Here is a 15330-nt window from a genome sequence, read left to right as displayed (position 1 = left end):
GGATGCCTTCCTGATTTCCCCCCAGTCGGGGGAAAGGCCAGCCCCACAGGCAGGAGTTGCAGGAAGCACAGGAGGGCTCAGGTGGGGTGGGCAAAGGATGGATGCAGTTGTTACTCAGCAACACGTCTGAGGGGAACATGTATAGAGGGCTTTGTCTATTGTGCTGCCTTTTCAGGCTGAGTCGATAATGCCAGTGTCGGTTTCAAGCGAAGCGTGTGCCAGATTACAGATAGCCAGCAATGGCATTCGAGAGCCGTTAATTGTGAAACTTGAGAGGAAAATGTGCACATTCTTTTTCAGAGTGCTATTCGAATGATGGGCTTTTTATCCCAGAACACTGTGGGTTTCACTTTTATTCTCTTCCCACATAAAACGCATGAAGTGCACTGAGTCTCTTTCATTTAGCAGCTTATATATTGCATTCTTTGCAGGGATTGCTTTGGCTTGTTAAAATGTACCCCATGTATTAAAATGAAATTGTCACTGCTGTGTGGTGCAACATAACATGGTTTGACACCAAGTGCCTGCAGCTACAGAAAACAGACTTTTATTGCATTTATTCTTTCAGAGATAAGAGTCTCTAAAGGCTCAGCGCAGACATTCGCTTAGTTAAATCTGAATGAAGCCAAAGTGAACAATCTAAGTCACTGTCTTTGTGCTTGTACAAATAGCCCAGCCCACGTGATACACAGTGATACAACCTGGAAGGGGAAAGTTTTAATAACTTCACCTGAAACAATTGGACAATAGACTGACTTCCTCAGACAATTAAATGGGCAAGCAGGATTTTTTAGGGTTTTGGGTTTTTTGGTAGGGTTTTGGGTTTTTTTGGTGGTGTGGTGTGATCCTTTGGACTCTGGCAAAATTGTATCCTGGGAGACAAACTGCTACTGCATTTGAACCATTCTTTCCCCAAGCTGTGTGGCACGAAGGGTAGCAGATAAATTCATTTTAAAACGATCTAGACTGGTGAGAAGTAAGCAATATATATGTCAGCAGAGTTATTTTGTGGAGAATACCTGGAGGTAAGTGCTGGTGTATTGAAGGAGCATTGAACATGTGTTTTTAAACACAACTTTTCTAGGAAATTACTAGCTTTCCATTTCTCTCTTTCCTCTTCTCCAAGTTTCTAAACACCCTCTGTAGCAAAGTTAACTCTTTTTCCAGACTTGTAGGCAGTTAATTTAGAAGATCTGAAACAGTGGTGAGTTCCCAGATGTGGTATAACCATGGTTTGGGATTTGACATGTAATTTTGTATTGCTAAAAATTCTTCAAAAATACATTTACCAATTCACTGTTAATGCTTTAATGTCTCAATGCTGAAAGTTATCCTGAACTTGCAGAAGATGAACAGTAAGGCATTTCCTCTGCCAGTGTTACACATAAATTACGGTCTTCACCCAGAATTCGGCTTTATGTTGTTATAGTCATGTATGCATTGTTTTTGGTTTTACTATAAAGTCTGTCTTTGCAGGTTGTTTTCTTAACACTGTAATCCTTAATAATTGTTGTTTAATCCTCCGTGTTCTTCTGCAAATCCTGCAATTCATTTCTTTAAGCCATTTGAAGTTATTTTGGGTGCACAACGAGCTTAGAAACGTGTCCATTGCTTTTCCAAGCAGCGAGAGGATAAAGAATGTCCTTGTTCAGGGTGATGCCCTGGAGCCAGAAGGGGACTGTTCATTGACAGGGCTGTGGCTCAAACACAGCTGGGAGTGCAGCTGCAGGCAGGGAGGGTGGCAGGTCCTCCTCCAGAGCCACACTCTGTCCTAATGGGCTCAACCAGTTTCTCTGCAGAAATCAGCAACAACAGGCTTGAAGATTTCTCTCAGCATCTGTGCTTGTCCTTTTTTTCTCCTTCAGCTTTTTGTTTTTTGCTGACTGAGTGCTTCCATAACAGTCTAGTAACACATATTGCCTCTACCCATATTCCACTCTCTTCTCTTTTCCAGAATGGAGTCTACAGAAAAATGTGAAGTAGTAATTCAACATTTTAATGGCAAATATCTGAAAACCCCACCAGGTCTACCAGGTAAGTCTAGCCATCATTGTGAAATTTAAAAACCACTGAAAAGTTTAAAATACAGAAATACTGGAATTTATCTTGAGAGTGGCTTAAATTACTACCCCTGCTAAGGGGGCATATAACTTCTCTAGCTGAAACCTATCCTTTATGACCCATAGCAACTTTTTCTTACCCAGGTTTGTATGTTTTAAGCATTTATGCCTGAAATTTAGGAACATATAAAATTATTGTTGTCTCACAGTGTTTTTGCCTTTTAAATGTTGTTTTGTTTTGGGTTTTTTGGGTTTTTTTTCCAGTTAGTATTGAGGTGACATAACTAAATGCCAAGGATTTTCTAACAAACTAGGAATATAACTTTTATAAGAATATAAGCCTAGCTGCCTCATTATTGATTATAAAATGTCCAGGACTTCAAGCTTTATATTCATCACAGTTACCACTTAGTGTTGCTAGCTACTGTTACCAGTATTAACAGCAGTAGCTGTTAATGCTGAGGATATTTCAAATATTAAATTATTTTATATAATTTTTTTCTTGCTATAACTTAATGAAGTCTTGATATTTTCTCACAATACCCTTAGAATATATTCACTGGTGTGTGTGTGTGTGTGTGTGTGTGTGTGCCACATTGAAAGCCAAGTTCCAGCTATTATTTTGCTTTTAAAATCTCTAGCTATCTGTGCGTTTATCAGCTTTGCAAAGTTTAGTGATCAGTTTCTTGATACTTACTGCTTGACAAGACCTCTCCAAGGCCACAAATTTGCAAGGATTTCCCCTCTGGGTTTTCTGAAAGGCTGCATTAAATAAGCAGGAAATACTTGCAAGAATTGTGTCCTAAGTTGTTATCTCCCTTTTTTTTCCCCCCTAGCTTCCTTTAAACTATTTCCTTTTTTGGTTACTTTCATTAAATTTCTTCTTATTCATTGCCTGGTTCTTTATGCAGAAGATGTACTAAATACTCTAATTAAAGGAAAGCCATCTGCACAGCTACAGTGTACAGTAATTGAATGCTGCAATGTACATATAAATTTTAGTCAGATCACCTTCATGAAAGAATATAAAGCTTTTAGTACAAGCTGCAAGACTCCATTTTAAGATTGCCTTTTCAAAAGTAGTCACTGACAATTTTTTTCAGCACCAGCTGATGAATTACACCACCAACTTTGTCAAGTACAAACTTGGGCTGTGTAGAACAATGGGCTGAGCAACATAGGCAGAGGACTTTAACCTTTGGCTTGCCTTTCTGTATGCACACTTTGAGTCCCAGCAGTAATCTGTTTAATATCATAGCAACACCCAATGGAAAGAGTGTGAATAGCAAGGAGTCAGTAAGGCTGGCTTTGTCAGTATAAGCCTGTGTGCTCCATGGTCACATTCCCAGTAGCCTCCGAGAGGACACATCGTTAGATCCAGTATTAAAGTAGAATACTCTTACAGAGCCTGTTTGAGACAGAAAGCCGAATGGTAAAGAATGAAAGCTATGAAATGAAAATAATTTCCTTTTTTTCTTCTTTTTAAATTTTTTTAAATAATCAAGAATGTACTGGGTATTCAATATGAACAATGTCGGAAATCAATACAAGGGTCTTGATAACATAGCATGATTATTTACTTCTTGTTATCTCAAGTTTCAAGAGATACACTGAAGTTGGATTTTAATGGCTATAACTTTTGATGCTTTCTTAAAGGACATGAATTAGTTCCTTGAAGAAGAAAAGATGTCCATGTGAAAAGATTGTCTACTATGTTTCTCTCATGACTGTAGTTGTCAGATGGCATTTAGTTGAAAGGATTATTTGGGAAGTGATTATATTAAGGGTTTTAATTTACCTGAGTACTGTTCAGATGCAGATACAGCATAATGCAGCTTGGGAAAAAGTCACTGAACCATTAACTGAGTTCACTCAACTGTGTACAAGGTATCTGTAAGATCCCATTTTGTCTTCGAGTTTTGAGAGGCAGATTTTGTATCTCTGAACACAAGTAATTAGAACTCGTCATAGGGTATTTGGTCCACATAAAAGAGGCTGTTTGTGTCTTGTTACTAGAGTAGGGCACTCTTTAAATCTATAATTAAAAGATTTGTTGTATTCATTCCTCTTCTTCTTAAGAAGCTAGGGCACAAACATGATCACCTTAGCAGTGGAGTCTCTTCAGGGGATCATTTACATTTTATCCAGTGCAAAGAATGATTCTCTCCTCGTTTCTTCTTCTTGTAGATTCCTGTTGAGGCTTGAACTCAGTTTCTGCATCTGTGCTATGAACCTGTATTTAAGCCTCTCAGCAAAGACAGAAGTGTCTTGCATGAAACAGGAAAGAAAATCAAGTCTCTTAATGTACTTGTCTGAAAAGGATCCTTCCAGCATCTCAGTGATTGGCATGGAAGGAGAATCATCTCTAGTTTGTTGCTGTGACCTCTTTATGGATATCAGTTTATAAACAAAGAACTGGTGAACATTAGTGGAAATATGCAACGCTATCTGTTATTAACCTCTGCTGCTCAAAGGCCTGATCTTACTGAGAGGAAAGTGAATCAATTCATCAATCCAAGGGTTAAATTACATTGATTTTGGATTTTCAGATGGATTTCTTTTAGGTGTAGCAGTGAACGGAAAGGGGGTTTTGCATTTTTGTCCACACCTCTCATCTGAGCTCTAATGTTGCATGAGGCCCATCAAGAAAGAAATCAGCCTGGCTGTTGGCCATGTGCTACTGGCCTGAGGCTGTGGGATTATGTACCAGACAAATCATTTTGGCAGCTCTCCTGCACCCATGCTGTCTTTCCCTGCTGGACTCCCTGCGATGTGATCCTGGTGATGTGTCACCATACATTCTGTGGGATGTATGTTTGTGAGACTAGCATGTTTAGAGGATAAAATGCTCATGTGCTACAGGGGCAGTTTTGCCTGGTTACGCAGAAATGATGGAAGATCTGGAGTAGGTAGCTTTCACATGCTGTTGAACACCCCATTAGAAAGACTGGGAACCATGGCTCTGGCTTTCATGTCAGAATAAAGCATGGGCTGTGACATAGTTATACCTTCCCAAACAGTTATCTCCAACATTAATTTTGAATACAGAGCTCTTTTTCATTTAGTTTTTTTCTTGGAAAATGAGATGCAAATGCAGTTGGATTTTTAAAATTTGGTTTTTGTTGTTGTGGGGTTTGGGGGTTTTTTTACTGTTGTTGTAAGTTAGAAAAAAATTGCAATAGAGTAACTGTTATGTACCTGGATGTTTGAGTCTAGCCAAGAGTCACAGATCTAAGCTGGCCAACAATGGAGCAGGAAAGCAGTCTTAAAACTGCAAGGAAAAGAGGGCACACAGGGCACTTGGGAGGCACTGTTTTCTGTACCTTCTAAAAGCAAAAATACATCCATCCTTCTTTGACTTTATAATTTCAATCACTGTCTGTTGTTTCTTAAAAATTGTAGAACTGAGCACTTGTAGCTCCAGACCCCACTGCTTCAACCCAGGCACAACGTGAAGGTTATTTTCTGTCTCCTGAAACATTTTGATGGTCAGTTGTATGGTGCCTAGGTAAATTGAGCATCACTGTGTCTGTGTTAGTGAATCATTCTTATTAAGGGGCCTTCTCTCTTGAACTCCTTGGCTTCATTCCATTCCAAAAGGAATTGCTCCACTCTCTTGCTTGCTCAGCTTATAAGCATTTCATGATGTTCAGTCTTAGATTTACAGTACAAAATAATTGGTTGTCCCATAAATAATTAGTTAGTGTCTTTTCTCAAAGAAAATAATTTCTTTCAGACTGAGAAAGCACAGTCATCTCCAGAAATCTGCAAAATCTCAGATTCCATGTCAACTTCATAAATATTCTGAGTAGCTTTGAGTGGTTATTATTTTAGTGCGTTTTATTTGTGAGAGGGTTTTTGTTTTCCCTTTATTAGCACTGCTTTCCTGAGATAAATAGACCTACATGGCCTAGTGGGTATATTTTCATCCCTTAGAGAATTCAGCCCCATGTGAAACTAATGGTATAGGCCCTGTACAGCCATGCTGAAAGTCAGCAAATGAATTCTGTATTGTTCTACATCTCCATCAAGATGTGAAAAGCACTGCTAATAATGAAGGCAGCTCTCTCTCAGTCTTTCTGTACTGCATCTATTTTTGTTGGTGAATAGGAGACTTCATATGAAATCTTGATAATTTTTGACATTTTTCAATCACTGAATTAAATTAAATTTTCCTAGCTCATCTCTCAGTAGCAAGTTTGGATAGGCAAGTTTAGGGTATGATATTTACACAGTTTTTGTTCATGTCCCGGTATCTTAGGATGTTTTTGGATAACTTCATTTTCTCTTTCTGAATAAATGCAAAAGTTTATCAAGTTCTTACTTTTCTCTCTGGAATTTCACAGGAACATGCTTCAATTATGGTAATTATCCTCTGCCGATATGTCCATTATACTCCTTCACAGAATTTTCTAGTTGTTGTAGTACTTCCTAAATTTCATTTGCTTTGTAGATGCTTTGAGTTGTCAGAGGACACTGGGCCAGTTACTTTCTCAGAGAAAATTTAAAGTGAGACATATGAATGCTACATTACATGGTCAATCTTGCTTTTCTTCTTGTTAATTTAGTTACAGATATCTGACAAAAAAAAAGAAGAAGGAATTATTATCCTTGTGTATGTTAAGGACCCCACAAATAACAAGTGTGTCATTTTGATGCTGACTTTTACTAGAGTAAAAACTCTTCAATAGAAATTATCTGCAGCAATACGGATGTATTTGCAAATACCTCATACTTTTCTTAAATCATTACTGGGCATGCTTCTTTTTTTTCTTCTTGAAAGTGTTCCAAGCACTGCATTTTTGTGGACTCTTTTCACCAAAATCAAATTATATTTTCTGCTTCTCTCCTTAGTTTAAATATTTCTTTTAGGATGTCTCTCAGGTTCTTCCCCCACAGAGAGTAAATTCAAATAGTTACCTTTGGCTTCAAAGAAGTCAACTTAGAGCTTGCAATACTCTATTTAGACCAACATGTTTTCTAGAGTCATGTTTTTTAGGATATTGTGCCTTAAATGGTGATGAGGGAACAGTATTCCAGTTGAGGGTTAACTGTGTACTGGATATTAACAACATTTTCCACTGTTTTTCTCTTAGTGTGAACGAATGCTATCTTGTTTGTCATTAGTGATGCTGTAAATTGTTTTTCTGAGTGAATGAACTTAAAATGTTTTGTTTGAGGTTTTTAGACCCTGTCCCTTGGTGCTTTATCTTTTTTGTATTTAATTCTGTTCATTTATATAGATAAAACACTGAAAAACTCTTCCAAAAGTTTGTTCTTGGGGCATTTGTGTACCTGTCTGTATATATGGATATATTTTTGACATTTCAAACTAGATAAAACAGCAGCCAAAACTATAAACCAGGTATAGGTTTTCAGATATCTTAAAATATTTGTTGAATGCTACAGAGAACTCAGAATAAAGGGGATTCTGCCAGGTTTTCTACTGGTAACACTTAGTGAAACTAGTTTAAGAAGTTTCTTACATATTGTTACCCTCAAAAATTTTCTTTACTAAAAATCCCCAAATTTTCTTAATTGTATTCTCAGTTCCTTTTGCGTACCTGATACTAATGTTAACTGAATATTTTATATTGTCTACCTGAATTCTAAGAATTTAGGATTGTAAGTACTTTAAATGTTGTCTGCTGACTGCACTATATAAATCCTTCCTTCTTGTATCAGAAAATATGATCCTTGTAAATATCTTCATAAAAAGTAACAGTTTAACAAATTTTCTATTTATTTTTCTCATTTCCAATTTCTGGCTGTCATTTTTTATGGAATTGCGGTTATCTTTCACTTTCTGTGCTCCATAAATACACAAACTCAGCTCATTGTTAGCAGAGATTTATTTTACATTGCGAACCCTCTGAATATCCTTTTAACTTCTGTTGGTTTCATCTTCTTTCAAAGTCTTCATCTTTAACTCCTGCTTGAGCCTTGGTGATGACCATGAGGCTTCTATAAGCCCTGTCCTGCTTTGGCCCCCATGTGCTTCACATGCCCTCGGCAATGTGCAGGTGCTGTCCCAAGCTCAGGTCTCTCTGACAAACAATTCCATGCAGAATGGGCTCTGTGGACCTATTGCCTGAGTCATGTTGGATGTTAAGAGGTGCCTGAGTGGTGTGTACAGCTCTCAGAAGGGAGTGTCCCTAGGGAAATAGTTTCATTTTTCAGACATCACATAGCATTTAAGATCATACCAACTTTGCAGAACATGGTCATAAAGATGGACTTTATGACCAAGAAACTGCAGAATGGGTAATGAGTTATTGGAAAATATAAAACCTTTTGCTTTGAAAGCAGTTCCCTGTTTAGATCTCAGTGGCTTTGGTTTGTGACTCATGCAGGCTTCTATGATGTGGCCAAAACCTCATCACTGCTCCATGTTCTGCCCAGCCTTTTAGACTCACAGCTGTCAAACACCACCAGCACAGGCTCCTGGCTTTACCCTCCTTCCACTACTTGGCCAAACATCATTTGTAGTTAATCCAACATGTACCAGCTCTTCAGCAATAGATTTCCAATAACTTTTGACTTCTCCTAAAATGAAGTGTTTCTTGTACTTTCAAAGTTTTCTTCCTTCCAAAACCAGCGTTTAAAATCTTATGAATACTTGTTTTGCTTCATGACATTCTTAAGAGTTTCAAATGTGAAGTGTGTCTTTTTGTACCACTGAACAAGACAGGGTTCTCTGTCTTTAGCTCCTTTGGGTTTTTTTTTTTTTTTTTAAGTTCTTCAGAATTATGTGTATGTAACCCTCACTTGTCCTTACTGTGCTGACATTGCTGTCAGTGCTTCTGGTTTCATAGCACATATTTCCATGTCATGTGCAAATGGATACAAAGATCCATTCCAGTTTCCTAGATTTCATGATCTTAAAGATTGTATATTCTTTAGATACTTTAAAGCCAAGGATTATTTCCCTAAAAAAGCAAAAAATAAGAATTCCTATCTCTTCAAGATTTTATCTCATTTTCATTTCATTCATAAAGACATCCCTTTGGTTAGGAGGATACAGAATTATTTGTTTACTCAGTAAACCCCAATAGTGGTACACACTAATTTCTTGAAGGAATGGGGGCTGAGCCAATTCATATTTAAGATATTAAGATGTGTGTATTAGTGCTAAGCCATATAATTTGAGCCCATGAGGAAAGCTTTGTGAGTGAAGACAGAATACTGACATCATCTAAAACCTGCTTTTCCAGAAATACATAAAGTTGTTGATGATGGGGATAGTCTCAAAGATCTGAAGTGCTACGTATTTATGTTGTGTTTCATTTGATCTTGTATTGGTCTGTAAGTTCCCAGGAAAAGAACCATATCTTTTTGTATTTCAAAAAGCTATATGATCAAATACTGAGTTTTTTAATCTAGCTGTATAATTAAGGAGAAAGTCTTTTACAGGCTTGGGGGTTTTTCTGTTACTTTGTAACTAGAGGTAACAAAATATGCATGAGATCGGTTTGTTTGTGATATCACAGTAATTCAGGTCATGATGTATAGAAAAACATTACTACCATTTGGATTAAAATCTTCCACTTGGTTTATAAGAATGAAAGTTAGAGAACAATATGGCATATAAATGAGAAAAGATTATTTCTTTTTTTTCTTCCTGCCACAGTAGCACCTGTCATATCTTTCCTAAGATTTCTAAAAGTCTGCAGCATAAACAGAGAACTGCATTCCTTTCTCATTCATAATATCTATTGGCAATGAACTGTGCCACAGTTTATCTAAACTAATTCCAATATGTACTTTTCTTTCTTCTTTTATCTCATGGGCATTTTTTGCTGTTAGGAGTGACTATGTAAATCTTCTAATTCAGCAAATCCATTCCCTTTATGGGAAATGGTGGATATATTTGTTTAAGAACAAAAAAGTCCCTTCTGTATGCTACTGCTGCATAACCAGCACAGCTGAGAGTGTGTGCATTAAATTCTGTCTTGCCTCATACATCAGCAGGAGAAGTGTCGACAAGTTTCTGGTCCAGGGACAGTGCTGTTCCTTGGATGCACTTGTAAAATCCAAGACAAGACAGACGAGTTGCGCAGGTGTTATGGCAGGCAGAATTTATGAGCCAGAAAGATTCACAGCTTGAATTTCAGATTGTTTAGGTCTAAAGGGCTGGCAGTTTAAAACAAAGCAATGCAAATAAATAAAAACATGCAAATCAGAGCATGAAACAATGTGGAACATTGTAAAGTTATTTGTACATGATTCAGATTTCAGGGAGGAATTCTGCTTTTGCATCAGCTGTGGCCAGCAGTGGCAGAGCTCCTCCTGTTTCTTTTTCCCCTGCATTACTTTATTAGTCCCTTCAGGACACTTTAAATGATGGAGTACATCTGCTTTGCAGACCCTACTGCTGCAGTATAGTGTTGTCACACCTGAGCCAACTAGTTTAAAAGTAATTTAAAAAGCCAACTTGAGCAAGGCTGAGCAGAGACTAACCACTTGAGCTCATAGTGTGTTATGCTCAATAGTAATAATACCCAGCTAGTGGTTTGCATAATCTCATGTTTTTTGACTGAGGAAAATTATTTCCCTTTCAGGCCTTTCAAGAAAAGTTTTTCCTTTCCTCCTCCCTCTCTCACACTTTTCCACTTGCTTACACATTGAACACTTTTAAATTCAAAGTATAGAGACATTTATGTCAGAAGTTTCAATCTTCTTTACCCTGTTAATTCCAACTAAGCTGAATAAAAAAGTTTTTTTGAAGCTTAACAATATGCAAATAGATATTTTTTGATGCACTCCTTTGGGCATCCTTATTTCAACCAGAAGTTGAAGCCCCTGGGAATGTCCCAATAAAATTGGAGTGTTGAATTTTCACATGTTTTGGGACACCACTGTAAATCAACAAACATCCAGGAGAGGTGCCTTGAAGTGCCCTCAGCTGCAAACAGCCTTATGGAGGCTCTCAGCTGGCTTTGTCCCATCAGGGCTGGTACAGAGAGTTTTCTACAAAGACTTTGTCACCAGCAGAGCATGTGAAGAAATTGGTAGCTGGAAAGAGCTGATACGTATCTGAACTTCTGAGTACTCGTCTGAACAGAAGTCATCCTGCAGGTGCATGGTGTGTCCTTAAGCATTTGGGGAAAAAAATTGGTGCTGATGCCTTTAGGAAGGACTTTGTAGTGAGAAAGGAAATGTCACAAGAAAGGGAAGACACATATAAGGGAAAAAAATACACAGAGCTTGTTCTCCTTTTGTAGTCTTGCCTTCCTGCCGCACTGTCTCCCTCCCTCCCTCCTAAAGTTAACCTGTCCCTGGCACCAGAGGAGCATTGAGGACTTTCTGCAGGCTTTTCCCCCCGAGTATGAAGTGACATGAAGTGTCTGAAGTAGCATGTGAACGTTTCCCTTTGAATTTCATCTTGACAAAGTAAGATGAGTGTATCACAATAGCAGTTTCCATATGTTTTGAATACCAGAAGCCCCCCTCTCCCTTTTCCATATTTTTTGAATACCAGGAGCCTCTTGCATACTTGAAGTCTCTCTCTCACCCTTCTCCTTGAATGGTGCTGCAAAACACAGAGAAAAGCAATTCAGCCTTGAAAGCACTGAGAAAGCAGAAGGCCAAGATGCTGTTTGATTTTTTTATTTGTTTGTCACAGCAACAATGTCATTATGCTGGTCAGCAGTCCTGAGCAGCTGTGAAAACCCCATTTCTTTGCCATTTCTCTGAGCCTTTCTTGTTTGAATGGCAGCATTTGATCACAGGATCATAGAAAGGTCTTTCCCAGGTTCAATCACAGGAACTTGAAAGAAGGGCAAAGCAGCCTACATTTTACTTGGGCTGCCTTAGTGTCTATGATGTGTCTGCAATTTATCTTCTACAATGTAAGAGACATCAAGAGGGAGGGGAAAGGTGATGGATATCTGATTTTACATTTGTCCTTTTTGTTAAAGCTCATTAAAGCAGCATTTCATATATAGCCTTTACCCTACCACCCAGTATATAATCTTTCAGTATATAGTATTTTTGGAATTGCTGCCGTTCAGCAAAGAAAAAGAAACAAAAAAAAAGAGAGAGAAAAAGGGCAAAGGAGTAATTTAACTTTTAGATTGCACAGATATGGTAGGAAAAAATAACTTTCAAATGCCAAGTTTAACAATCACTACATTACATGTGACTTGTACATTTCAAAAAATGCAAATTTTAATGACAAAAGAAATCCCCCCAAAAAACTAAAAAGATATATATCCCAGTTGTCATGGGTGGATCTTCAGTTACAGTGTTGTATTACTGAATACAATCAGCATTATTCTCAATTATGTTACTGATTGCACAATGAATTCACTGATTCTGAGCCTTTTTTCCCTCTTTTTCCTTCCCTTTCCCTTTCATTCTCCATTTTTTCTTCCTTTTTTTTCCCCTCTTCCGTTTCTTCCCTCTTCCCCTCCTTCTCCTTCTGTCCCCCTTTCAGTAAATACTGTAACTTTGTGACCACATGTGAAGCTTTTTAGTTCAGAGCTTATACTTTTTTTTATACTATAAAAATTTGAAATATGTATTCAAATAAGTTAATATGACCCAGCAGCTTCCTCACTGCATTCTCATCTGGATTTCCCCTTCCAACCTCACCCATGGAAACAGCACCATGAATGAGCACCTGCCCTTCAAAGAAATTCTTCATCAGCTGAATTTTACATTACAGTGTAATGAAAACCTCAGCATTTGGAATTTTCTAAAGAAGCCTGGTAGCATAGGAGTAAATATATTGCAAGAGCCTGCATTTCACTGATGTAGGAGTTGATGTCATTGGTTATTTTCATCTCAAATTTATCTTGTTTCAGACTAGCCTCAAGGGTGGCTCTAAAAGAAACCAGGGAAAAGTGAGCTGGATTCTTTGAAAGCATTCTTCTTGAATGTGAGCAGTAGCACCAAGAAATTTCCCTTTGGAGGCAAAAGCCTTAGGCTTTAATTCCAACAGGTGTGTGTTGGATACAAGTTTAGGTTGAGCAGTTCCTTTTCCATATGATTTATCTTTACTTCAGCATACTTCATATAATGTAAGAAGAAATAGTCATTAAAAAGCTTAAATGATTTTTTTTTTTTTTTTTGTGATTAATGTGTTGGTAGGCAGGTTTTCATTTTTATATGTTTTCCCTGCCTGTAATTTCAACCAAATAGTCCTTTTGTGTATGACATGACCCAGGCTGCTGATATAGCATTGGTACTACGAGCTGCATCCAAAGTGAGATTGAATCTCAGTGCTAAGAAAATAAGAGATGTAGATGGGATATAATATTTGAAGGTGGAAAATATTGAAGATATTGGAATTGGGGTGTGCGTTGAATTTAATTTTCAAGCTTTTTTCTTTTCCCAAGACATGTCTTTGAAAGCAATTTTCTGGCTTTGGAAGAGTAAAAAATATTCAGCACCCTTAAAAATATACATAAGTGGTGGTTTGAATCAGGATTCTGCTGTTCTGGTCATTTTGTGTGATCATTGATTCCAGAAGGTTTTTCTGAATGCCAGAGTAGTGATATAAAGGAGGCTTATTCTGTAGGTGGACTGCAGATTACTTCTCTGGTATTGGGTCCTAATTTAACATTTTGGGCATTTTCTGAATTAGTTTGAGTGAGAGGTACGTCAGTCCCATTAATTTGCAGGGATACTTAGGTATTGAAGTCTTTTAGACTTCATTGAAACTACTGACCATTAATCAACATTAATGTAACCAAATGTATGAAAAATAATAGATAGAGCTGGACTGTCAGACATGGGAAATAAAACTGTTTCTTCATCCAACAAAAACAGTTTGGAAGCTGAAAGCTTATATTTGTCACACAAGAAAGATAACTCAGGATCAGGAAAAAGATCCACCCTTCCTTTAACTGGAGAGTTTCAAAAAGATGCTAATTGTATTGATTTTGATAGTGGTTTTTGTTCAACAGATGTTTTTCTCCTAGGAGATACATGAGGACCACCAACATACTTCAATCAGACCCCCAGAAAAGAGCAGTCACCACATAATGGCTTTCAGTCATCACTGATGTGTCTGAATCAATGGCTAATTTGTTATCTCATTACCATTTCTCATGCATCAAATCCTGTACCTAGCAGTGAACGTGAAAACACTTCTGCCTGATTGCTGCATATCTTTTAATAACAAACACAGACTTAATTCTGTTTATTTTCATGCTTCTAACCTTTATCAGGGGAAAAACAATATGGGCAGAGACTAGTGGTAGCTGCTGTGCAAGATTGCCATTGTAATTAGCCCATTTTCCAGGAACACAATGATTCCCAGGCAGTCCAGTCTCAATCTGAAACCTGTAATAGTGCCCTAAGGAGGTATTGGGAAAGGCTTTAGCCAGCACAAGTACATTTAATAAAACTAAGTGTGGCTGTCAGAACTTACAAACACTAGTTAAGAAATCAAAATAACTCAGTTATCTAACACAGCTAACAGATTCCAGACAGGGGTCTCTCGATGGTTTATGTTCAGCATCTAAGATGGGTGTGGCAGGGAAAGATTAGGCAGGGAAAGACACAGTGCCAAGTTCATTGATATGCCAGTACCACTACACCTATAAGCAGAGACCTTTGGAAACTCCAGGCATCCTGCTTTCTGTGAGGGAGTTCAGCTGTTAGGAATAGGGTATGTTTGGTCTTTGGTTGAATCCACATTTAGTAATTTTTTTTAGCGTTTCCTAAACTGCTACTTTGTTGGTAAAAACCAACTTAACATGTACAAGCAACTACTCAGAAAACAGCTGACTGCTTCTCACTTTCCTTGTGCCTTGCAGAAAATATCTGGATTAATAAAATGGTTGTCCATCACTCTTCCCTGTTCCCAGCAGGCTTAGTGCAGTGTGTCTTCCCCGCAGCTAGCGTTGCCTTGTTGTCACCATCTCTTTCATGCCAGCATTTCAAATATTTCCTCCATGGGTTTTGAGCAGCCTCAGCTGCACTGAACTTCTTGTAAATACAATCCTGCATCTCTATGTCCTGTGCCTGCAGCACTAGATCAGACACCGTCTGCATCTTGTCACTTATCCTCTCCTGAAGGAAGGGTTTTGCTGGATGATGACACAGCACAGATTCCTCCACTCTTGGTAGGCACACTGGGCACCAATGACTTTGACCCAGAGCCTGTCTGTTGTGTCCTTTTCTCAATGCAGAGTCAAATTTACTTAATGTTTTAGCCTGTGACAGGTTAGACAGCAGAAACCTTCTGTTTTCTGATAACCTCTTTTGATAACAAGTTTGTGTCATTGGAACTAAATCCTTGTGACAGTTGCTTCTGTTG

The 15330-nt window shown here is 37.9% G+C and overlaps 1 protein-coding gene across 5 annotated transcripts in view; it reads left to right on the top strand.

Annotated features, from left to right (window-relative positions):
• The window catches only part of RBMS3 (RNA binding motif single stranded interacting protein 3), a 703903-nt gene that overhangs the window by 558340 nt on the left and 130233 nt on the right, over positions 1–15330 (top strand). For all 5 annotated transcript variants that reach the window (XM_066194111.1, XM_066194121.1, XM_066194148.1 and 2 more), the window contains one exon: positions 1955–2034. In XM_066194111.1, coding sequence (XP_066050208.1) covers positions 1955–2034 — 80 coding nt within the window. The remainder of the gene's footprint in view (positions 1–1954; positions 2035–15330) is intronic.

Source organism: Chamaea fasciata, unplaced genomic scaffold (genome assembly GCF_029207755.1).
Source record: "Chamaea fasciata isolate MVZ Bird 193981 ecotype frontalis unplaced genomic scaffold, bChaFas1.0.hap1 SCAF_1, whole genome shotgun sequence".
Taxonomy (NCBI): Eukaryota; Metazoa; Chordata; class Aves; order Passeriformes; family Sylviidae; genus Chamaea; species Chamaea fasciata.
The sequence above is the reverse complement of the archived record's forward strand: the minus strand, read 5'-3'. Positions and strand labels throughout refer to the sequence as shown.